The sequence below is a fragment of the Mobula hypostoma genome, chromosome 12, assembly GCF_963921235.1.
Source record: "Mobula hypostoma chromosome 12, sMobHyp1.1, whole genome shotgun sequence".
NCBI lineage: Eukaryota > Metazoa > Chordata > Chondrichthyes > Myliobatiformes > Myliobatidae > Mobula > Mobula hypostoma.
In genome coordinates this window covers 42,551,291-42,577,435 of record NC_086108.1, presented here as the reverse complement: position 1 = coordinate 42,577,435, position 26,145 = coordinate 42,551,291, and the positions used below count along the sequence as shown (strand labels likewise).

The 26,145-nt window shown below is 37.3% G+C and overlaps 1 protein-coding gene across 1 annotated transcript in view; it reads right to left on the bottom strand.

The window, feature by feature from the left end:
- Positions 1-25,926, bottom strand: part of LOC134354516 (uncharacterized) — a 43,041-nt gene extending 17,115 nt beyond the window's left edge. The window contains exons 1-12 of the mRNA XM_063063438.1: positions 25,896-25,926; positions 24,051-25,357; positions 22,570-22,644; positions 20,511-20,661; positions 19,769-19,920; positions 17,225-17,284; positions 16,560-16,693; positions 8,587-8,749; positions 7,856-8,019; positions 5,362-5,497; positions 3,801-3,898; positions 512-726 (exon numbers count right to left, since the gene is read on the bottom strand). Of these exons, the coding sequence (XP_062919508.1) occupies positions 512-726; positions 3,801-3,898; positions 5,362-5,497; positions 7,856-8,019; positions 8,587-8,749; positions 16,560-16,693; positions 17,225-17,284; positions 19,769-19,920; positions 20,511-20,661; positions 22,570-22,644; positions 24,051-25,357; positions 25,896-25,926 (2,686 nt within the window). The remainder of the gene's footprint in view (positions 1-511; positions 727-3,800; positions 3,899-5,361; positions 5,498-7,855; positions 8,020-8,586; positions 8,750-16,559; positions 16,694-17,224; positions 17,285-19,768; positions 19,921-20,510; positions 20,662-22,569; positions 22,645-24,050; positions 25,358-25,895) is intronic.
- Positions 25,927-26,145: the final 219 nt, after the last annotated feature.

The window sequence follows — 26,145 nt, the reverse complement described above, 5'->3', positions numbered from 1 at the left end:
GTTAGTTTCATTCATTTAGCTTGAAAATCAACAGCTTCTTTCAAACAAAAGTGGGATTAGAATAGAGTTCCATCACAAAAATGAAAATATTACAAATAACTGCAGTATATTTGCTAATGCAATAATGAAAATTATTTAACATTAAATAGCTACATTTTGCAGTGTTAACATATTAAAGTTTTAAAAATTCATACTTGTAAAATCCTCTTAAAAGAAAAAATGCAAAAAAAAAACAACAGGGAATTCTGTTTCATTGTATTTTGTAGAAATTAATAAGGAAACTTAATTGTTTACCACTGACAAATTTCATTACATAGTTTTCTTGATGCAGCCTGCTAGAGTGCTATTTTTTTAAACATTTACAGTCAGGGTTTTATGGATCTGTTGAAGTTATATTAAATCAATTTAAACTGTGTACCCAACAACATCAGCAGACTAATTAACAATACATTAAAAATGTTAGCAAGTTTTGATCATCAAATCAAAACATTAACCTTTTTTGCCCTATTACCTGGTTGTGTTGGAGATTCAGCCACACCAGTGATGGATTTATGCCAGTTGAATGGAGTACCACAACCCAAAGGATCAGCCATCTGAAGTAACTGCCTCACTCTATTATCGCCCAATTCATTTATATTTTCATCTGTTTGCAAGGATGGAGGCTCCTCATTTGCATTATGCAATTTTGATTTAGAGGAAAGCATATGTTCACCGAGGCCTGAGTTTCTGAATAGAATATGAAAGGGTGTTTTAAAAAGTTTAGCATATAATTGATTTCATACTACTAAAAACCTTATTGTGCATTATGCATTAATCTAGACCTTCCAATTATTTTACTTAAGAAAAGGCTTATTTTACTGTTGTCTGTGAAACCTACATTTTTCTATATTCTTGGCTCTTTGCCAGTTCTAAACTGGATTGAGGCAAGGTAATGTTCTTGCAATGCAAAGCAATCTCAACTGGACTATCCTTTCCGATCACAAAGTCAGTTATCAACATTGCTTATGGCCCCACATCCATGAAGGTTGGTCTTGTCCTGCCAAATCTTTTCCTTCCATTAGAAATTTGGGTAGATACATGAATGGGAGAGGTACGTGGAGCTACGTCCAGGTGCAGATTGATAGGACCAGGAAGATTAATAGTTCAAAAGGTTCAAAGGTTCATTTATTATCGAAGTATACAACTCTGAAATTCTTCTTATCATGGACTAGATGGACCGAAGGGCCTGTTTCTGTGCTGTAGTGTTCTACGTCTCTATGACTCTAGTCTTGCTTTTTCTATCTCCTGTGACACAGCATTCAGCAACATCAAGCTGATCCAAAGGACCAATGAGCTACCTCAGAAAGATTGACATGCCAGTTCAGAAGAGTAGAATTCGATCATGCTTGAAATTTGGAAGAAATTGATACTATTTGGCTTCTGACAGGCAGCATATCAGTTTTAATCTTAAATACAAGGCCAGGACTTCATCCGGCACTCACTGCCCTTCAGAACGTTTAATTGATAGTGATAGTTTGGAATCTTTAGAGGAGTATAAATCACTAAAAGGTGACGCAAAATTACAAACGTACAAGTAATGAAAATGTTAATCAAATGTTGACTTTAATTCAGAGGAAACAGAATTGGAATCAGATTTATTATCGCTGACATATAATGTGAAATTTGTTGTTTTGTGGCTGCAGTACAGTGCAAAGACATAAAATCTAAACAAAAATCCAAAAAGTTATCAATTTTAAAAAGTTGCTGCTTTCAGTTTTTTGGCCAGAGCTCATCTGGAGTACAGTCTTTGATTGTGGACGTAGCCTCAGGAAAAATGTATTAGCTCTGCAAACTCCTTTGGATGCTAACAGGGCTTATTTGGTTAAATAAATGTGCATTATGTTCTATTGAGGACAGGTCAAAATATGATCAATTTAGGTTGTTTATAAAATGACAGAACAACTCAAAAGATGCTAATTGGAAAAGTATCTCCTCTTCAGGTGGCAACTAGTTTAAAAGGTATTATGTTACAATTTGAGCTGTAATGCAGTAATGCAACAAGAAGCACATTGTTAGCAAGTAGTAATGACGATTAGATCTCACTTTCCTCAAATCAGAGGATCCTAGACCAATTAACATATTCAAACAGTGACTGAAAGATGTTTGTTAGATACTAGTATTTATATTGAACAAAGAAGAGTGAATGGAATTCAATTAACGATGTGACACTATCTGATTATGAAATTGAACAAACTGCAAAGACTGTTCATCCTAACTTTAGAAATAGGAAAAGAAATAATTCACTCACCTTTGATACCTTTCATACATAAAATTCTATTGACTTCTGACTTGAATATGTTCAATAACTAAACATTCACAGTGCCCTTTGGACAAGAATTTCTAAGGTACACTACCCTCTGGATTAATAAATATTTTTCCTTATTTCAATCTTTAATGGCTAATACCTTGATTTGTATCTCTAGTTCCAGGCAACCCAGTCAGAGAAAATAAGCACATTTTAACAAGATCATCTTTCAGGCTTCTAAAATAAAGAATGCCCAGTTTGATTAATCTCCTAAACAACACAGCTGCCGTCTCAGGAATCAATCTTGTCTCTCACAACTACAATAATTTTCTCAATTATTAATAAAAATATTTCAATCACATATATGTTCTGTTTTTCTTGGTATTATTCATAATTGTATTGCATCTGAGACCTCAAAATCTTTCCAGAAGTGCTCAGGAAAGTAAGGGAGGTTGTCAGGAAGATCGTTTAACTTTGAAATCAATGCAGGCAGTAATTTTGTTAAATTGTTAACATAATATATTCTGCAAATTAATGATCATGATTTCAATCACTGTTGATGTTAATAAATCTGACTCATTCTGTAGTCAGTAATCGACTGGGTCAGATTGACTTTAAAAATACAATGTTATGTGGCAATTGCAAATGATTTCTTCACAGTGGAAACACTCTTCAAAACTTCTTGTTAGTCTTCTACATTTACACATAATGTTTTCAAAATACATAATACATGTCACCATATGGAACACTGAGGTTCATTTTCTTGGGGCATTTTCAGTAAGTACAAGAAACACAATAGAATCGATGAAAGACCGCACCCAACCGGGTAAAGAGATAACCAATGTGCAAACTGAGCAAGTACAAAATAAAGAAATAATAATAATAATAATAAATAAACAAGCAATAACTATTGAGAAGATGAGATGAAGGGTCCTTGAAAGTGAGTCTATACGTTGTGGGAACAGTTCAGTGATGGGTAAGTGAAACTGAGTGAAGTCATCTCATCTGGTTCAAGAGCCTGATGGTTGAGGGTAATAACTGTTCCTGAATATGGTGGTGTGGGTCCTGAGGCTCCTGTACCTCCTACCTGAAGGCAGCAGCAGGAAGATAGCAGGTCCTGGATGGCGGGGATTTGGGTCACTTAATAAATTTCTTGGATATCTGGTGTTCTAACCGAGTTGAGTAATAAAACTAGAGAGATGAATTCTAATTGTCATTAATAATTATCATTTTAACCAAGAAATTATATCACATTAAAACCATAGTGAACATTTTCTAAATTTTGGAAAACTAGAAATCTTGATTTATACCTTGCCAGAGTAAAATACAAGCTTTATCTAAAGTAGATTCAATGCTAATATAAATGTGAAATATTGAAGAAAGCAGAAAACTAAAATTTAATCAGAAGTGCTAGAAATAATAGCATTTACAGAAAGTTTGTTGATTATTTCATTGTACATCAAACACATTGTTGCATTTTATTTGGTGGTTGTAGATACGACGATTGTATAAATACCTTTCCGTTTGTGGTTGCTCAGAATTCAATGTGTGTGTAATGGTACGTCTGCTGCCTTCCAATGTACCAGCCCCTCTGTCAGGGATGAGCATCTGCTGCTATCAGTGGAATATATAAAATTATATATGGGTTAAACACAAGAACTACTTAAAATTTATTTTATTTTATAAGACATCAGTGGAAAGTAGGTCACAATTGATGAGAAGATTATCATTAACATGTCATTGATTTTGCCTGTGAGAAGGGAGTGTGCATTAAATTTGACACAAACAAAAGGAGTGAGGCCAATAAATCTCAAGGAATGCATTTAATGAGAACTGGAGCCTACACATGCAACAGCTGATCATTGGCAGATTCTCTCACAATTTGAAATTTTGAACAAAGACCATAAACAAAGCATGGTAAATTTGTAATTTTCTAATAGATCCTTCAAAGGAATCTAGAAATCATTAATGCATGTCATTCACCTGCTTCCTCAGTTATGGTCAGTTGTCTATCTACATTTATTTAAGTGCTATTCATCTTTAATAACAGTCCAGATGGTGACTCAACAGTTGAAATAATAACTTGTCTATTCTCTTCATAGGGGCTCCCTCAGCTGCTGCTTGCTATATTTTCTGCTTGTGTTTAATAATTTACACGTATTCATACAGAATAGAGAGGGGAGAGATTTAATAGGAACCTGTGGGGCACTTTTCACCTAGAGAGCGGTCAGCATGTGGAATGAGTTGTCAGAGGAGGTGGCTGAGGTAGAGAAACTAACAACGTTTAAAAGATATTTGGACAGGTACTTAGATAGGAAAGGTTTAGAGGGAGGTGGGACAAATGGGACTAACACATGAGAGTCTTGGTCAAGCTGAACCAGTTGGTTCAAAGGGCACATTCCCACGCAGTATAACTCTAACACTATAGAGTTCACAGATCTCCATTGTTTTTGTGCAAGCTATTCATGGCTGCAAGGCCTCTAAGAATTTATTTTTAACAAGATTCTTGGCCATTAGTTGGTGAGTCTCAGAAGTTTTTTTAGAACAGTGATGAGGAGGAATTTCTTTAGCCAGGGGGTGGTGAATCTGCATTTATCATACGTACATCAAAACATACAATGAAATGTGTTGTTCATGTTAACCTGAGGATGTGCGGGAGAAAGCCTGCTAGTGTCATCACACATTCTGGCATCAACATAACATGCCCACATCGCCACAGGCAGCTTTGGAGGTCAGGTCATTGGGTATATTTAATCCAGATGTTGATAGGTTCTTGATTACTCAAAGCAAAGGTCACAGGAGAATGGGATTGAGAGGGAGAATGAGTCAGCCATGATCGAATGACAGAGCAAATTCAATGGGCTAAATGGCCTAATTCTGCTCTGTGCTATAGCCTAAAATGAGGATAAACAGAATGCATGAAAGTCATGAGGGAAATATGTATTCCCTGCATTCTGTGACAAACTCTGCATTCTGACATCTTCACTGTTGTTCAGCAAAGTTTCCCCCTGTGCACAAGATTACTGAGTTTAGCCTTAAATGCTCATGAAAAAAATGGCATATTGTGTCATACACACCTTAAGTTCATTCAATAATTCCTGTCCCTGGAATGAGATGTTTTGTAATTCTGATGTTCTATTCAAAGATAAATCAGCAATGTTCACTGAAGAATGAATATTATTCTCTGCCTTTGTTGATACAATAGCAGCTTGCCTATAATGGACAAAGAAAGATTATCAAACATGACACTGGATGACTAAAATATTTGCTATCTATATATAGGGCGTCTCTGGGTTACAAAAGCCTGAATAATGGACATACCTAGTCCACGGACTCTCACAGCTACCTGGACTATACCTCTTCCCACCCTGTTACTTGTAAAATTGCCACCCCCTTCTCGCAATTCCTCTGCCTCCGTCGCATCTACTCTCGGGATGAAGTTTTTCATTCCAGAATGAGGCAGATGTCCTCCTTTTATAAAGAAAGGGGCATCCCTTCCTCCACCATCAATGCTGCCCTCAACCACATCTCTTCCATTTCATGAACACTTCTGCTCCTACCCCATCCTCCTGCCACCCTACCAGGGATAGGGTTCCTTTTGGCCTCACCTACCACCCCACAGGCCTTCATGTCCAGCACATAACTCTCCGGAACTTGTGCCATCTCCAATGTGATTCCACCGCCAAGCACGTCTCTTCCCCTCCCCCCACTTTCTGCTTTCCCCAGGGATTGCTCCCTGCATAACTCCCTTGTCCATTCGTTCTTCCCCACTGATCTCCCTCCCGGCACTTATCCTTGCAATTGGAACAAGTGCTACATCTGCCCCTACTACCATTCAGGGCCCCAAACAGTCTTGCAGGTGAGGCGACACTTCACCTGTGGGTCTGTTGGAGTCATATACCATGTCCGGTGCTCGCGGTGTGGCCTCCTGTATACTGGTGAGACCCGACATAGGTTGGAAGACCGCTTCACTGAGCACCTACACTTCAGCGGCCAGAAGATGTGGGATCTCCCTGTGTCCACCCATTTTAATTCTACTTCTGAATCCCATTCCAATATGTCAATCCATGGCCTCCTTTACTTTCATGATGAGGCCACACTCAAACTGGAGGAACACCTTATTCCTCCCTACATCATGTCTGGGTAGCCTCCAACATGATGGCATGAACATTGATATTTTGAACTTCCGGTAATGCCCTCCCCACTTCACCATTCCCCATCCCCTATTCCCTATCTCACCTTATCTGCTTGGCTGCCCATCGCCTCCCTCTGGTGCTCCTCCCCCCTTTTCGTTCTTCCATGGCCTTCTATCCTCTCGTATCAGACTCCCCCTTCTCCAGTCCTATACCTCTTTCACCAATCAACTTCCTAGCTCTTAACTTCATCCCTCCCCCTCCCGGTTTCACCTCTCACCTTGTGTTTCTCTTGCCCCTCTTCCCACCTTCTAACTCTATTCCTCATCTTTTTTTCTCCAGTCCTGCCGAAGGATCTCGGCCTGAAAAGTTGACTGTACTTTTTTTCCCCATAGATGCTGCCTGGCCTGCTGAGTTCCTCCAGCATTTTGTAGGCGTTGCTTGGATTTCCCACTTCTGCAGATTTTCTCTTGTTTGAAATGAGCTTAGTGTATCTATTTTGGACTCGCACCAATGATTGTACATCCTTTTTAAAATAAGGATACCAAAACGTTGCACAATACTCCAGATGTTGTCTCACTAGCACACTGCTCATTATAACAATTCTTGCCTATTTCAAAACTCCAGCCTCTGTGCAAGAAAGGGTAATCTGCCATTTGCTTTCCTGACCACAGTAAAAGTATAATTTTCAGAATTTTGGTGCTGCTGTAGTGGTAAATTTTCTACACTATTGGATGTTGTTGCAATTAGAACCTGATCACACTTCTAATTTGATTTCTTTAAGATATGGCAGAGTAGTATAACATATTTTCTAGCAAAACTGGGGAACACAGCCCCACAGAGTTTAAAGGGAGTGTGAAAACTGGGTCTTTCTCAGTTCAAGGTACTGTGAGAATCAGCATCCAGTGAGCCAGATGCTCAGACATTGGGATTTCTGAACAATCAGATAGCAATTTATTCACATTTTACTGTATTTGCTGCCTACTAACTTTTTGATTCATGACATAGTATATTGATCCTAAAATCTTTTCACATTACCACTGTTTCTAGCTTAGCATCATTTATTTTAGATCTTTTTATACTGGCAACCATTTACTAGTTCTGCCCATTTACTTAATTAACTAATGGCTCTGTGCATTTTTGTGCTTCCTTTTACAATGATATCTACGATCATCACATCATTACAGCAGAGAAAATGTCTCATTCCCCAACTTATTCGCTACAGTCCTGCAGATCATTTTTCCACAAGTGCCCATCCAACCCCTTTAGAAAACTTTAACTATATTTCCACTAAGCTTACACATATCCTAATCGTACTCTCTGCAAACTCAACACCTCTTCCGTATCTTTTGTCCACGACTTCATTCTTGCTTTAATTAATAACCATATTAATGTCACAAATGGCATATTGCATTTTAACACAAAAACTATTATTTACCTTTGTGGGATGTGATTGTATGCATCTTTTAATAAGGTTGAATTATTGTTCTCATTTGTCATCATCTGCATTTGAAAAATGGTCTGTGTTTCACTTCCATCATTGAGTAAGCTGCTCTCATGTACTTCCCTTAGTCCTTCTTGTGTAATGGTAGTCATGGAACTCTTTAATGTTAAAGAAAATGTAAAATGCATAATCTTTAGTCAAGAAAATGAATTGCAGTATTTACAATGACTCAAATTTATGCAAACTTGAAAACTTTACAGGCTTTCATGCTCTTTTAAAAAATGAGCAGTCATGAAGTCACAGGGCCCATCAAAAAGATCTGGAGGAACTCAGATCATAGGGTATCTACGAAGGGAAATGGACTGTCAATACTTCAGGTTGAAGCTCTTCATCTGGTCTGCCTAGTACAGATAAAAGATCCCAAACTGAAATGTTGATTGCCCATTTTCCTCTGATCGGCTGAGCTCCCCGAGCTCATTTTGTGTGCTGCTTCAGATTCCAACATCTGAAGTCCCTTGTGTCTCCATCGTTTGCATTACTTATTTAATAAATAAACTCGGGCATTTTAGAGCCAAAATTATCTTTTCAAAAAAAATCACAGCTATTTTTAATATATTAATACATGCTACTGTTCTAATCTTATTTATATAATTTGTAGGGACATATTTGAGTTCCTCACCTTCTGAATAATAATAATAATAATAATAATGTTTTAATATATTTACCTCAGAATAAACTGCAAGACTCGAAGACAGTTCAGGAATGGAGTGTGGAGCAGATGTAAAGAAGGAACTGGGTAAGCTTGATTGATTACAAATATCCTCATCAATTTGCTCTTTTATATTTTCCAGTGCCATTCCTATTCTAAATATTTCTCCTTCAATTTCTCTGAAGATTACAGAAAAGTTGCGTTAATCTATTGGAATTTTGAAAAATTACATTTCTCTTAATTTCAACATAAGAATTATTGTGAAGCACACAGAGTATTCCCAGAACAGCCAAATTCAGGGCAAAAACAAAACAGACGACACTGCTCTAAAAATGATCCTCACACAGAGTACTGTAATATTTGATCATTGCCATCTATCTCAAAATTTTATAATTTCTACAGGGCAACCTTCCACTTTTCCAATATAAATTTGAACTTTGTGTCATCCATAGGCAATCTGCAGCAGAGAGGAATTGAATCACAGTAAGAATCTTTAGAGTGGGTGACACAGGAAACAAGAACAAGAAAAATAAATTATACTTAAATCATTTATGATGTGAATTCAAATGTGGGGCATATACGTGGAAAAGATAAATTTAAATATAACAAATAAAATTTTAGTGCTTTTTTGTTGGTATTCAATATTTATATTTTTTTTATAGTGTACTGAGACTCAACTCTTTGCAAAATCATTTTTTCAGGACCAAAAACATAATCCAACATGCCAGTTTTTTAAATAAACTCATTACTCATGATAAAGAATCTAGTGCTTTCCCGGCCTGTATGAGGACTAAACTCCAGCCAGGCACAGATATCAAGCATAACTGATGTTTTGATGAAAAACTCTGCCATCTTCATTAGGGAATATACCTAGGCATGTCTAGTCCAGTGGTATTTATACTCCTGTTGACCATCCCTCCTGATTGATTCGTCCCACCCAATCAGGTTTCTGCTGTCTCACCTTGTTTACAACTGAATTCCAGTTCTTACCTAGAGTGAGACCTTCGTTTTCATTAAAATCCCTTTTCTCTAGTTTTATTTCAATGGCTTCCTTTACCAGGTGGTATCAAAAGCCATTGGCGCTGCACAGTAGTTTAGTGCCGTCAAAGTCAATCCTGTAGCCATTTCTGCTATAGCCGAATTTTCTGGGAAACCCAAATGGATACACTTCCTGTGCTCCTCGATGCACGTTTCCACTTGTGTCCTGTCTGACTGATATACGCTGTTCTGCATTCACAGGGAACCCTGTAAACGCCAGCTGACCTGAGTCCCAGGTCATCTTTGACCCGCATAAGCAGCGATTTGAGCTTCCTAAACACGAGGAATTCTGCAGACGCTGGAAATTCAAGCAACACACATCAAAGTTGCTGGTGAACGCAGCAGGCCAGGCAGCATCTCTAGGAAGAGGTACAGTCAACGTCTCGGCCCGAAACGTCGACTGTACCTCTCCCTAGAGATGCTGCCTGGCCTGCTGCGTTCACCAGCAACTTTGATGTGTGATTTGAGCTTCCTTAGGGGTTTGTAGATGGTATTAATCTGGTATTTCTTCAGGATCCTGGCCATCCTTCCAGAAACAGTGGAAATATAGGGACTATAGGCGGTAGTGACAGGTTCCTCCTCGCTGTTAGGCTTCCTGGTTTTTCCATCGGCCCTTCTAAGAGCCCGATTCATTTCCTTTGCCTTGCAGCCATTCTGTAGGAATGTTGTGTGTAATTGTCTTATTTCCTCGGGGAGAATCTCTGAGTCCATAATAGGTTTTGCACGGTTAATCAAAGTAGAAAGAACCGCTCTACATTAAGAGTCATGATGGTGGCAGTAAGTTAGAGTTCTTACTCTAAGTAAGAACTGGAATTCAATTGTAAATGAGGTGGGAAAGCAGAAACTTGATTGGATGAGGGCTAATTAATCAGAAGGGATGGACATGGGGGGGGTATAAATACCACGCCCAAGCATTATCCCTGGTGAAGATGGCAGAGTTTGTCATCGAAATGTTGGTTATAATCAATAACTGTACTGGCTGGAAGCTCGAGGAGAGTTTATTTGTCAGTTACTCATATTAAGATTAGGAATTATTCATCATATTTTCACGTAGTGTTAGTGGTTAATTGTTTAAGCTCACATCTTAACAGTGAAATCTGTGCTGACTGTATTAAGGAAAACTGTAAAGTGCACATTATGGAGGAGCAGGGCACCATTAGCAGCAATGTTCAGCTTTCTACGTTTAACTGTTATGTGCAGATGCCACAAATTGCTGTCAACAAAATATAGGAATAGCAATATTAGAGCAACATGCTTTATCCTTGTCCTCAATGAAACAGTCTGACAGCAATAGTGTTCTATTTTTCCCATCTGGTATCTTTTCTGAGTAAGGTTGACAATTTAAATACAATTTTTTGCTGTATAATTATCCCTTTAGGTTCCTGATTGCAATTTTCTCAGAAAGAATTGAAACTATTGAGATTTCCATGATACTACAATGGTTTGGGTTGAACCTATCTCAGAGGTAAACATGTTTTGATAAGTAAAATACAATTTCATCTTTGCTTCAGAAGTACAGTATTTGGACATTTGCAGACAACTCAACAATTAGTAGAGTCACAGGTACAATGGGAAAGGATAAAGAGGTGGGCAGGAAACATCATTGAGGACATCACCAACCCAACAAACTACATTTTCCAAAAGCTCCCTTCTGGTAAGCACTAAGGCTATTAAGCTTTTTAAAGTTTCTTCCCCCAAGTAGTTAATCAGATCAACTATTCTAGTAAGCCCCCCACTCACCTCCACCACTGCACCCATCTAATGCCCCTATCACTGCACTGTACTGTAAATACTTTAAACCACTTTTATAATGCTGTTTTCATTGTAAATGCATACCAGTATTTGTGCACATTTTTTCCATATTGGTACTTTAACTTCTAACTTTATTTTTCATATTTGTCAAAAATTTTTTTATTGCATGCTATGCCCTGATCAACACACCACAGAAAATTCCTAATACATGTAAATGTATATGGCAAATAAAGTTGATCCTTGATACATTTCTAAGGATACAGTAGGTCATAGCTGGAAATTTGGGCAGAGTGGTGGCAGATGGAAATTGATCCAGACAAGTGTGAGGTAACATACTTTGGGAAGTTGAATTCTGATAGGACATGGAGAGTAAATAAAAGTGAGTATAAAAAGAAACCTTGGGGAGCAAGTCCACAGCGCCCTGAAAATGGCCGCAGAGACGAGGAGGGTAGAGAAAAAGACATTTGCTTGGCTTCAGAAGTCAAAATACTGAGCACGAGAGTCTGTACGTCATGCTGCAGCTGTACAAAATATTGGTTAGATTGCGCTTACAGCATTGTGCACAGTTCTGGTCACCACACTGCAGGATCAATGTTTCAGCGATTAAGAAAATGCAGAATAGGTTCACCAGGATGTTGCTTAGAATGGAGAGACTGAAACAGATAATCCTGAAGTTTGAACTTGTAAATTTAAAAAAAAATTATATAAGGGGCATAAGTAGGATAGATAGTCAGAATTTATTTTTCCTAGGGCAGGGAAGTCTGGAACTAGACGACACAAGTTGAAGGTGACAGGGGGGAACATTTAAAGATCTGAAAGATATTTTTCATATGGAGGGTGATGGATATCTGAAGCAAGCTTTCAGAGGTGGTGGTAAAGACAGGTACAATTACAATATTTCAAAGGCATTTAGCTAAGTACCTAGATAGGAAGGAGCACAAGGATCCAATGTGGACAAGTTAGATTATTATAAATAGGCATCACACATGACAAGATGGGCTAAGGGAGCCCTTTCTATGCTGTACAGTTATATGATTGCACATGATTGATATAACATGTGGATGATTTCTTAAAAATACTATAGTACACAGTTCAATTGCCTAGGGCAAAGATATTAACTGATTATGATCATATGAAAACAATTTAATTATTCATAACATTGACACTAAAACTTCAATTGCAGTTAACTTTGAAGAAAACCTGGCGGCAGGATTCAGTTTGGTTTTGGGGTGCTATATGATAAGCCCGTCACCAAAACGGAGGCAAATGGACTAAACGGGCCAATAGCAGTGCAGATTTAAAAAATTAAGTAAATAACAGGAAGCAGAAAGTAAAAGTGAATGGTTGTTTATTTTGGACTGGGAGGGGAGTATGCACTGACGTTCCTCTGGAGTCACTACCATGACCATTCTGTGGAAGTGTAATAGACTGTGAGAGGAGTATTAATAGTCTGGAGAAGGTACAGTATACACAGGCTAGTGGTCATACATCTATAATGATGTAAGTTAAAAACAGGAAAGTCTTAAGTGTTAGACTGTAGCATTAAGTATGAAGAAAGACAATGTAAACTGGGAAACATAGGAACAGAGATATCTGGCCTATAGGTAGATATATCCATTATAGGCACTTCAGTTGCTGATAGCGATGAGCAATTTGAAAAAATTGTTTAAAAGCATTTGGCATTTTGCACCATGAAGTGGGCATATTGAGTACAAGATCAAGGGACAAATGGTATATCTTCATAACCCAATATTTTATCTAGTTGTCTAATTTGGAAAAATAGGCTAAATAGGAAAGATGTACAGGGCTACTGTAGGAAACGTTGTCACATGGTGTGAGCAGAATTATCTGCAGCTTAATGTGAAAAAGACTAAGGAGCTGGTGGTAGATCTGAGGAGAGCCAAGGTACCAGTGACCCCTGTTTCCATCCAGGGGGTCAGTGTGAACATGGTGGAGGATTACAAATACCTGGGGATACAAATTGACAATAAACTGGACTGGTCAAAGAACACTGTCAGAGCCGTCTCTATTTCCTGAGGAGACTGAGGTCCTTTAACATCTGCCGGACGATGCTGAGGATGTTCTACGAGTCTGTGGTGGCCAGTGCTATCATGTTTGCTGTTGTGTGATGGGGCAGCAGGCTGAGGGTAGCAGACACCAACAGAATCAACAAACTTATTCATAAGGCCAGTGATGTTGTGGGGATGGAACTGAACTCTCTCACGGTGGTGTCTGAAAAGAGGATGCTGACTAAGTTGCATGCCATCTTGGTCAATGTCTCCCATCCACTACATAATGTACTGGGTAGGCACAGGAGTACATTCAGCCAGAGACTCATTCCACCGAGATGCAGCACAGAGCGTCATAGGAAGTCATTCCTGCCTGTGGCCATCAAACTTTACAACTCCTCCCTTGGAGGGTCAGACACCCTGAGCCGATAGGCTGGTCCTGGACTTATTTCATAATTTACCGGCATAATTTACATATTACTATTTAACTATTTATGGTTCTATTACTATTTATTATTTATGGTGCAACTGTAACAAAAACCAATTTCCCCCGGGATCAATAAAGTATGACTGTGACTATGTGAAGGACCTGGATGGACGCAAACAAAATTTAGTAGAATTAAGTGAAGGACTTAAGTGAATAGATTAAAAAATCTGTGGCTGCAGGTGATTCAAATCAGAAACTTTTGCTCAAGATGGCGCCAAGCTCTGGTCTCCATTGAGGTCATGGCTAAAGCTTTGTTGTTGTTGTTGTTGTTGTTTTTTTTTGTTCTTAGGCATGGTTTTAGACACGGGGGGGGAGGGGTTAGGGGCCAGGTTAGAGTTTAGAGACAGGGATGTGGGGGAGTCAGAGGTCAAGGCCAGCAATGTGGACATAGGACAAAGGACGTCCAGAGTCTAGGCTTCTGCCCTGCATAGAAAAGCCAGTGACATGGATGGGTGATAATGGACATCCGTGGATGTCAGGCTAGCAAATGCTGTGGATGGGGACCAGCAAGAATGAAGACTGGTGGCCCATTGGGTCAGCAGGTCCCCCAGGTTGGTGGGTTCTGGGATCAAATGTCCGTATGAGTTGGAGACATGAGAGCCTGTGACCCCTACGTATGCGAGAGAGCGAGACCAGAGTTCAAAGCCTGGAGCTTAGGGTCCCATCATCAGCTTGTCCTGGGGTTGACACTGAAGATCAACTGGAAATCCGAAAGATGAAACCGATAGCCAGAGCCCTGGATCCACTGGGAAAGTTGGAGGCCCATTGTCCATGAGTCCACTGGAGGCACAACAGCCTGCCCTGTGATTTGAGGTCTGTCTGTGCAGAGAGGAAAGGAGCTTGTTTTGCTCTTGTTGTTTTGTTGCTTGTTGCATTCTTTGTTGTTTTGCTGAATATCACTAGGTTGCGCTGGTTGTTAATGCAAACGGTGCATATTACTGTATGGTTTGATCTACATGTGATAAATAAATGAGTCTGAATCACAAATGATTGTAGACAGTAGAGGTGAACAAGCAGCTTCCATTAGCAGATAACACAAGAACCAGAGGATATAGAATGCAAATGACTGGTAAGGGAACCAACAGTAATGCAAAGCAAAGTTTTTAAAAATAGAAGTGGCTATGAACTTGCTGCTGAGTTGGTAGTGCACAAGTTCAACTGTGGCATTCAAAACAGAACTAGATAAGTTCTTGGAAAGAAATAAAAGTGCAAGATGATAGTGAAAGGATGGGATAGTAAAATTAGCTTAACTGCTCTTGCAACAAAACTGCACCGAGAGTGGGACAACTGACTTCCTTCCACACTGTTACTCATTCCACTGAGATGCAACACTGAGCGTCATAGGAAGTCATTCCTGCCTGTGGCTATCAAACTTTACAACTCCTCCCTTGGAGGGTCAGACATCCTGAGCCAATAGGCTGGTCCTGGCCTTATTTCCATCTGGCATAATTTACATATTATTAATTATTTATGGTTTTATATTGCTATATTTATACTTTATTCTTGGTTGGTTTAACTGTAATGAAACCTAATTTCCCTCAGGATCAATAAAGTATGTCTATCTATCTATCTATGTAATTCAGGTATATAAATGGATACTGCTGCTATTTTTATTGTTATATTTATTTATTGAGATACAGCATCAAATAGGCCCTTCTGACCCTTAAAGCTGCACTGCCCAGCAACCCCCGATTTAACACACAAAATGCTGGAGGAACTCAGTAGGTCCTGCAACATCTATGGAAAAGAATAAACAGTCGACGTTTCGAGCTCAGACCCTTCATCAGGATCCCAGATGTAACTCCTGATTTAACCCTAGGATAATCACAAGACAATTTACAATGACCAATTAACCGGTCCGTCAGGAAACCCGAGCACCCGGAGATAACCCACGCATTCAACAGGGGGATGTACAGACTCCTTACTGACAACAGTCGGAATTGAACGCCGAACTCCAACGGTCCAAACTGTAATAGTGTCGTGCTAACTGCTACATCATTGTGATAATGATTTATTTTACCCTTGGTTAACACAGAGAACAAATGAATCCTGAAAATCCAGTACAATATTATAAAATATTCTAGCTTGTTTTGAACCCTTTTGAGAATCTATATAGTTATAAAATAAGAATACATTTAGCTATGATGCCCCTGCTATGCACACTCACCTTCCCATAATACTAAAAATGATCAGATACCCTGAAGACAGTTATTCTGACACATATCAAGTAACTATTTGAACATATGCACTTACTGCATTCGAATCTCTGAATTTATACCATAGTAAAGGGTTAAAAACATGTTAGTCCATGGAAAAAAAAGAACAGCATTTTTATTGGAATCCGTTGATCCATGGAAAGTATTTCTTGTTTAAATGGGGAAAATGAAAAGCATAAAGTGGTAATCATTTTATCATTATAAATAATTCCTCTATAATAGGAGTCTCTGTATCCATTACAAACAAATTTATAAGTAGATGAAGAGTTGTTCAAAGTGCAATTAACTATGATTTGCTCCAAAAATACTTTAGATTCACTTGCAATACTTATAATTATATCCAATTCAGATTATTTGAATAAACTTGAAATCGATCATCCCTTTCAAACAAAAAATAGATTTTACAAATGGCATGTAAATCTGTCAAAATCATAACTCATTAAAGATCATATGTATGAGTGCCAAACCCCATTTATTTATTTCTAACCTATCTGGGTCAAACTCTCCAACAGTAGTATTTTTTTCCAAATAGCAGCGACGTTGAAAATTACTGTGCTCATCTTTAGTTGCAATGTAGGTCCTTTCTAGCTTGTCTAGGCCATCTCTCAGTTCCTTCATTGCCTGTTGTGGGAAATACACAATTAAAATGTGTACGTATGATATAGACTATGACATTCATTTCCATTTGCCAATTATGTAAAGACCTCAGGTTATTTCCACAGTGTGAGAATGAGAAGACTTTCTTTCAAATTCATATTCACCAAGTGTAATTTTTATTATGCCACAGGATATTGTGGACAAATTGTAGACCAAGATTTGTAACTCTATCTATAGCATGTTATGTTACTAGATAAAAATAATATGCCTATTGATGGACTATCTTGTTCATGTTCTTTGTAATGCATTACTAAAAACAAATGTCTTTGAATAGAAGTTATTTAACTTAACATAAATGTACTTATTACTGAAGTAAATTGAGTAGAATATATTCATAATTCCTAGAATGTTGCAAAATATGTTTTATTAATGTAACAATTTGAATGTTATTCATGGCTTACAACATGAAATTCAGAAAAAAGTATGACTTTATTTCTATGGTAAACAGACTTTTCTTATTATCAAAATACTTGAAGATGATTATTAAAGAATTACCTCTATTTTATCTTCCATAGGAGCTGATTTAAAATTAAGGAAGTTCTTAAAGTCTTCAACCTATAAGAGATAAAAAAGATATACAATAAACAAGAAAACATTAACTGAAAAGGAATGATCCAGGATTTGTTTATATTTTTAAGATACATTGTACAAAGATAACTTTCCTCAACAAATATTTAGCTCCTAATTTATGGACAGACTACATTAAACTCACATTAGCAGGGTATTCTACCACAAAATATTTTCATCCACATTAAAACTTGCACACTAACATATTGGAAAATCATGCTTTGATAAGCTTCTAAGAAGAAATAAGGGTAATGTCAATGCACTATAGACACCCCATTGTGTGTATTGCATTAAATTTCATGTGGCACAACTTCTTTGAAATGCTATATAAAGGAATAGATGAAATATATAAAATGCATAGTCAGAGAAGATCTACTTATCAAAGGGATTGAAACATCTCGTCCTATGAGCGTGAATATTAAATGTTCACACAGGTTTTAATACTTTATGTTGTTCACAAGGTAAGAATGTTATATTACATTTTCTGCTTCGCCAAGTGTTAAAATTGCAATGGAGTCCATAACATATCAAACATGAGTTCCTTATTCTGGGCATACAAAAGAATTTAAGTTATTTTCTAAATTAATGGACAAAATTGACTGATGGGTCACCAGTAAAAACAGAACCTGTTGTTTATCTGGAGATGGCCTATATTTATGTCTCCATTTGTATATTTGTCCACTTATATACAAGTTAATTTGCTCAATGAAACTTACTACTTAATCCATCTACACTGAATTTAACTTAAACATGCAGGTTTAAAATGCAGCTCAGATATTTTCCCCGGCTTTAGAGTCAGATATCTATTGTCAAAGGAATAAACAGCAAGTGCATATGTATTTCAAAGACTATTCAATATTGCAACAGAAAGGCTTCAAGTAACTATGGAAACCATTGTATTAACAAATCACAAGCATCTACAGCAACCAAAGTAAATGTTTCAGATAGGCCAAATATTCTAATAATATTTAATACTTTAATCAATGTAAATGTGTACGTGTTATAAAGATCACATTAACAGATTTATTTTAGTGCAGGATTCTGGTCTCAAAGCAATTCCTTTTAGAAAAGTAATTAAAAGGAGAGTCCTTGTAAACTGATGTTTTTTGAAATTAAAGACACTAGCACTCTTACGTGCAACACAAGATAATGGTGGTATTTCTTTTCCTTGTTATGCAAGCCCCTTGGGATCAAGGTTGACCAACTTCCATTCAGGTTCTAAATGTTCTAATGAGCCCTAAGTGTGGCGTAGTATGCTCCTACTGCTGATTAAGCCAATCCTCTGTCTACTCCTAATGTACAGCCTCAAGATTCTCAATTCCACTCTGAATGCTCCATGAGCCAAAGAATATCAGGAATCGGTGAAGGTGATACATTCCTTCAGTGAGGCAATGAGGCAATGTGGGTAATGAGGGCATCCTTAAACACAAAATAATCTACAGATGCTGGGGTCAAAGCAACACTCACAACATGCTGGAGGAACTCCGCAGGTCGGGCAGCATCCGTGGAAACAATGAGTCGACGTTTCGGGCCCGAACCCTTCGTCAGGACTGAAGGGGGAAGAGGCAGAGGCCCTATAAAGAAGGTGGGGGGAGGGTGGGAAGGAGAAGGCTGGTAGGTTCCAGGTGAAAAACCAGTAAGGGGAAAGATAAAGGGGTGGGGGAAGGGAGGCAGGGAGGTGATAGGCAGGAAAGGTGAAGAAAGAATAGGGGAAAACACAATGGATAGTAGAAGGAGGCGGAACCAAGAGGGAGGAGGTAGGCAGCTGGGGGAGGGGGCAGAGTGACATAGGGATAGGGGAAGGGAGGGGGAGGGAATTACTAGAAGTTGGAAAATTCTATGTTCATACCAAGGGGCTGGAGACTACCTAGATGGTATATGAAGTGTTGCTCATCCAACCTGAGTTTAGCCTCATCATGGCAGTAGAGGAGGCCATGTATGGACACATCTGAATGGGAGTGGGAAGCAGAGTTGAAGTGGGTGGCTACTGGGAGATCCTGTCTGTTTTGGCGGACAGAGTGGAGGTGCTCGACGAAGCGGTCCCCCAATCTGCGTTGGGTTTCACCGATGTAGAGGAGGCCACACCGGGAGCACTGGATGCAATAGATGACCCCAACAGACTTACAAGTGAAGTGTTGCCTCACTTGGAAGTATTGTTTGGGGCCCTGAATGGTGGCAAGAGAGGAGGTGTAGGGACAGGTGTAGCACTTGTGCTTACAGGCATCCTTAATGTTTTTCTCTCTCTACCTATTAATCGCTTTCCAATGCAGAGCTTGGAAGAGAGTGTCTGGTTCAGAATTCTAGTGTCAGACTATGTTATTAATCTAATTAAATTAACCAATAAAGTATTTAAACTTGATTTATATAGAATTTGAGAAGTACTTTCACATTATATTTAGAGTTTTCTTCTCATCCTATATTTATCACTAGAGTTGAATAGTTTGCTGTGCTATGTTTCAAATAAATACTTACCTGACATTTAAAATACTTAATGTGTTTATTTAGCTGCTGAGCCATTTGTTCTGCCGTTGCCTTGTAAAATTCAGAAATAGATTGGCAAGAATCTGGTTTAGATCCAGCAGGAGTTACTGATGATGACATGGGGCAGTTTTTACAGGTTGATTCTACCAAAAATAAAATTCTCAGTTTAGTTCTGAAACCTTTAAACTTTGCAATACATTCATAAATCTCCATTAAATCTAAAGAAAAATAAGTCACACAGTAATGTAACACACTTCATCATCTTGGACTGGAATGCAAGTTCATTATAACATGTAATCATTTTTGTAATGTCAGAATATCAAATTTCAATCTGGTTTTTACATATTTAGCTACCTTTAAATGTGATTAATTTAAGCTAAAGTAAAAACTATTATTACATGAGATATATGAATCTTAGAACAACAAAGTTGAATTCTCCATTTTTGAAGTCTTGTTAGAGAGAATACAGCAAGTTTTACTTAGGAGTTCTTTAAAGTAATTCATACAGTCAGTTTACATTATAAAGGTATCAGCAATACCTTCATTATAGAGGGTAAAAGATCAAAATTAAAATATGAAATTACTTAAAACTGATGTTTTGAAGTTATGAGCTACAGCAACTACTTGAATCCCAATGTCTTACATGCTTACTCCATCTGTTCAATAACATTTCCAATGAATAAGTCTAAAAGGTACACAATACCATTCCGTGTCCTAGAGATTATTCATTTACCTAAAGGGAAGAATGTGACTGATTCATTGGTGCATATCGGCTCAGCTCTGGGTTGTTGTGGACTTGTCAAAATGGCTAATTGACAAGGTGCTGGCAAAATTCCAAAATGAATCATTTCACTTGATTTGGATATATCAGAAGTTACAGTTCTCTAATACAAGAATAAAAAGTTAAAATTAACATTTTATGTTAGCTATATTGAGCCTCTATGTATATTGCATTTGCTACTCTCAACATAATGGTTGCATTCTTTCTGTGATGTGAATCTCACAGCAATACATTTCAGATTTGTGTTATTAATCAACTTCAGATTTAAATTGTAATTTAGCACCCTGTTTCTTGCACTGGTGAACAAATGACATGATATACCAAGCAAGTCTGGTTAATGTTGACACATAATTAACTAAATCGATGCTTTCAGCTCTATATTGTTAACCTCCCTAGGGAGATTTTCCCAATTATTTTAAAGAGATTAGGTGCTAATTATAATGATAAGGTATGATCAAACCTTCCATTAGGTTACAATATTAACTAAGGAAGTTAATAGCTCAGCAGGAACTTGAAATCTTTTCAGAATATTTTATTCTTCGATCAGCCCCACCACTACACTGCCCCCTCCCCACCTTGCTTGAAACATCACTGTAGTCTTTCCATGATCATCCTTGCAGTCGTGATGAACTCAAGACTCCAATGGTGGTCCGACTGAAGTAGGACCTCCACGCAACAGTGAAGAAACCATGCGCTGAAATGCCATTGAAAGTTTTAACATCCACCAAATCCTGTTCCTGGCTTTGCTGTCTGTCAAAGCTGTGATGTCATTTCCACTTTTTAAATCAACGTTTGTCAATAGAGGTATTTCAAATAATTAACATTTAAAAATATCATTTTTGCAACTAAAATTGTTCACATTTCTTTTACAGAGTAGAGTAATTTTTAAAGACATAAATAAAAACATTGTGAACCAAAAATAAATTTGAAAATTAAACATCTCTATTCTGTTGCTTGTGGCACGTGGCCAAGTGGTTAGGGCACCAGACTAGCGATCTGAAGGTTGTGGGTTCGAGCCAAAGCCGAGGCAGCATGTGTTTCCTTGAGCAAGGCACTTAACCACACAATGCTCCAGTCTACCCAGCTGAGAATGGGTACCGGCAAAAAAATGCTGGGGGTTAATCTCGCGATAGACTGGCGTCCTATCTGGGGCCGGGGGGAGGGGAAAGAGTCTTGTACTCTCAGTCGCTTCATGCCACAGAAACCTGCATAAGCACCGGCCTGATGGGCCACAAGGCTCGTGACAGACTTTAATCTTTAGTTCTGTTGCTTCATGTCCACAATCCTATAATCTGCAGAAAATCTGAGAAGTAATACTCAGTGTACATTACAACAGTGGAGCAAATTCATAGTAATTTTAATAATAATAATAATTTAATAATAACAAATTCATAGTAAATTCAAGTCCTAGATTTTTGCACTTGAGGTAGCAAACATGAAATTCCTTGATTTAATGTTGTCTAAATAGTTATATATTGGTGTCTGATTACCTTGTGTCTGATTTGTCAATGTGTCTTTGAATTTAAATATACTAAGTGTCTGGATACAAAACAACAATAAATTACAAATAAATGTATGTATTTCATTTGCGCTTTGTAGCATTTTTGTATGAGATTGTGATATTGTATATCTGAAATACTTGCTGGAACTTTCAACTCAGAAGTCCCGAGAGAAACATTTCCCAATTACTCAAAGAGGGTTTTCTGCACAAAACATATTATTAATTGTCTCTAATCAGAACAATAGATTTTCTCACCAATTCAAAATTAAATTTGCAGATTATGTAACTTTGGGATTACAAGGCAATTCAGAGTCACCGTATAAAATTAACAATGAAATCAGAAATTCCATAACCAACAATTAGTGAGAGGTTTGATGGAATTCATCCCACAGATCAAAAGATTCAAATTCAAAGTAGTGTGAATGCTAGAAATTTAAAATAACAATAGCATTCATTTCATGTATTAGAAAGAATGGACCTGAATATTGTTGCTAAATCTAATGCACATACCTTACGACCAAACCGCAACTGATCAATGGTATTTTCTGCTTCTGCATACTTTATTAATAGTTTGTCAAACTCTTCCTATGAATGAAATGTGGAAATAAAATTTTAAATACTGAGCACTTTTCTGGTAACTTGCAGACTAAAAATTCTGCTGAAAATAATATTGACAAATTCTTTAAAAAGTGTTAAATTTTAAAATGTGAAATCATATCAAAGAAAATAGATGATCAATAGAATTTTAACAATGTTCTCTAATAACAGAGTTAGGGAAGGTGGCCATGGACTAAGTGGGCTGAATAGTCTATTTCTGTGCTTGTGGTACCCCATGACTCCAGCAGGTTAAAACAGGGAAAAAGAACAACTTATTGTTTCTAGAAATTACCTAAAATACCTGCTCCAGCATTGATAACTGATTTAAAATCCCTTATATTACGTACGTGAAGGTAAATTGCATCTCATTAATAAAATAATCAAACACACCTTATAACCAATAATTTCTTAAAATAAAACTGTGTTTAATACTGATAACTATAATTATTTGGTAAACATGGAGTTAATCGAGGCAGTTAATCGAGGCAGCTACTTATTTAGGACAACTCTTAAAGAACAAAAACTAATCAAGAAAATAGCTAGGACTTTATTTGGGCTACTATGCCGCTTAATTAAGACAGGAGAATGTGTTGCCGAACAGTTTCTAACTAGTGTTATTTGCATGGACTTGTGTAGTCATTCATTATTACACTGTGCTTAGGGTGAACAATTTTTAAATAACATCAAGTTGTGTATGTATGTGCTCAAAAGTAGTGATTTTTGTCACTGATAGTTGGCGAGAAATAAGCTGTAAGACAATTCAGAACTGTTTTGTACACTGCAGTTTGAAGCATTCACACTTGGAAATGCCCAAAATAGCCAGGAGTGAAAATGAAACCATTTCACTACCTCAACAAATTAGGAACGACAAAGAATCTGAAGGTATTGACAATCATTTTGAATGCTACAATGAAAATGAAGATTTGGAGAATACAATTGTTAAAAGCATTGTATGAAGGCAGTCCATCATCTACACTGGTGTCTGCGCTGATATTGTTCATTCAGAGTCAATCAAAAGAACATGTCAGTGTATATATGATGGATTCCTGCATCAATAACTATTAGGAACTAATACACAGTGAAGGAAGAAAGCATTCATGTTATTACCTGAAACTTCCATTAGTCCTATTGTTTAAGTAAGATTAGACTGAAGTGTCAAATTGGTCTATGAACAACAACATTACGTACCTTCTTGTGAAGCCAGGAAAAATAGAAATGTTCTTCCCCACTTCAGAACTAAAACATTCAAAACGCAGTTTTTGTGTCCCATGCGCACCGGCAAATTGAATAGATTATGTATAGCTGATGGTATCATAAAGATGTCAGTGAACTAATTAGATACAAGCTATGACTGGCTTCATAAGATGCAAAGCTGACCATAAAATGTATATTACCTGCAATTGTTGGAAATTTTCAGGGGTCTGATTCACTTCCAAATGTTTTTTAATATTAACTTCCGTTTCTGTAGCAATTGCTGAAAGTTGTGCGTTATCTGGTACACTTTGCACTACATCTACTGTTGATTTGTAAATGTTGTGGAGGTTTTCTGATGAGTTGGGGGAAGATTTTGCATTTTTGGATCTTTGACATTTATAATTATTGTAAGTATTCCTCTTGGGAATTTTGACCTTGGGCGCCACTTTGGAAAGGTCAAGTAGAGGATAATGTTGTTTTCCTTTGCCATATTTGATCTCATTATAAGAGATAGTTCTTCTCATTTTTATCATGGGATTTTGAGCAGCTCCTGATGCAGTTTTATGACCAAGTGGTGCTTGTGCATTTTCTTCTTGTACTATTTTTGGTGCAGTCTCTACATCACAACTTGTCTTTCTTCTACAAGTGCCAATTTTTTCCACATTCACTTCAGTAATGTTATTGCAGTAAGAATCACTTATCACCTGGACCAATTGTTCGTCATTTCCAAATTTTCCATCTGTTTCTTCTTTCTTTGAAAGATCAGTTCCTGATTTACAAATGGTGTTATTTTTCATGAACAAATCATTATTGGAAGTTGATGAAATTTGATTCATAATTACAGTTTCTTCAATACTATCCGTAAAAGAAGTCTCTGGTAGAGTCTCAGAGTCAATGTACATGGATGAACCAAGTGCCTCATCTTCAAAAGGATGATGTAGAACTGATTCAGAAATACTTGACCTTCCACCACCAAGCTGAAAGCTATTTTTTGCTTTAGTTACATTTGTAGGCATCAACAAATCACCCGGCTGCTCTGATGTAAGGTCCTTCATTTCACTTTTATTTTCATGACTAGAAGCTTTAACCTCTATGTTCATTTCATTATCGGGCACTTCTTGTTGGGGGGACATATTTTTTACAATTGATTTTTGATCTCCAAGTGGGATATTTTGGCTCATTCCACTAACAGGCCCAAGACCTGATAGGTTCCCAAGGACTCTGGATAATGGTGGTACATTATCAGCTAAATCAATTTTCTCGTCTTTTTGATGATGGCTAACATTCTTTAAGTTACCATCATAAGGCAACTCTTCTTGTTCTTCATCACTGGTACTGGCAGCTGTGTTATGACATTGAAAGCCTTCCAAATTATGTTTTGTTTCATCATGCATGTCAGAACCGTTACAACCGTAAATGCCTTGGTTATGTTCATAGTTAATTTCTTCAGTGTCTATTCTTTCTTCTTCATCACTATCATATTTATTTTCAATTTTGTATATGTCATCTATTGTAGAAACAGAAAAACACCATCAAAAATGGAAATAGTTTATTTTCAGTAGTCTTTAAATGTAATGTTAGTCAAAATCAGTCTCCATTGATTCATCACACATCAAGAAATTCTTTATTAAAAGCTTATCAAGTTAAATAAATGATGCATTATTTTAATTGGATGAAATCTACAAAAAGTGTTTTCCTATAACTCAAAGGTGAGAAAATAATATTTTCCTACATAATTTTATTCTTCAAGTTATATAGATTTGAATTATTCTTGTACTAACTCCAGTGAGCTAATTATTACATTCAATTCAAAGCAAATCTGTTGTACATATTATTATTTTGATTCCTTTGTAGCATTTTTCATGAGAGAACATTAAAAAGTAGTAGGATTAGATGATGTAGGCCCTCAAGATCGTTCTCTCTGTTTTTATCTACCCAAACCATTCTAGTTTTTTTTTTGAGGAGGTGAAGATAATGATGGATAAGGGTAGGTTAGTAAATGATATATAGATGGACTTTATACAGCATTTGTTAATATACCTTACTACAAGCTAATTCAAAAGACTTAAGGCACATGGGGTCCAAGGTGACTTGGTAGACTATTCAATATTAGCTTGGTCATAGAAGAGAGGACAGTGGTGAAAGGGTGTTATTCTGACTGGAGGTCTGTGACAAGAGGGATCAGTGTTATGACCTCTGTCATTGTGATTATACACAAATGATGTCTACAAAAATGTAGATGGACTGTTAAAATTATGAGGAGCATGGACAGGGTATATAGTCTTCTCCCAGGGT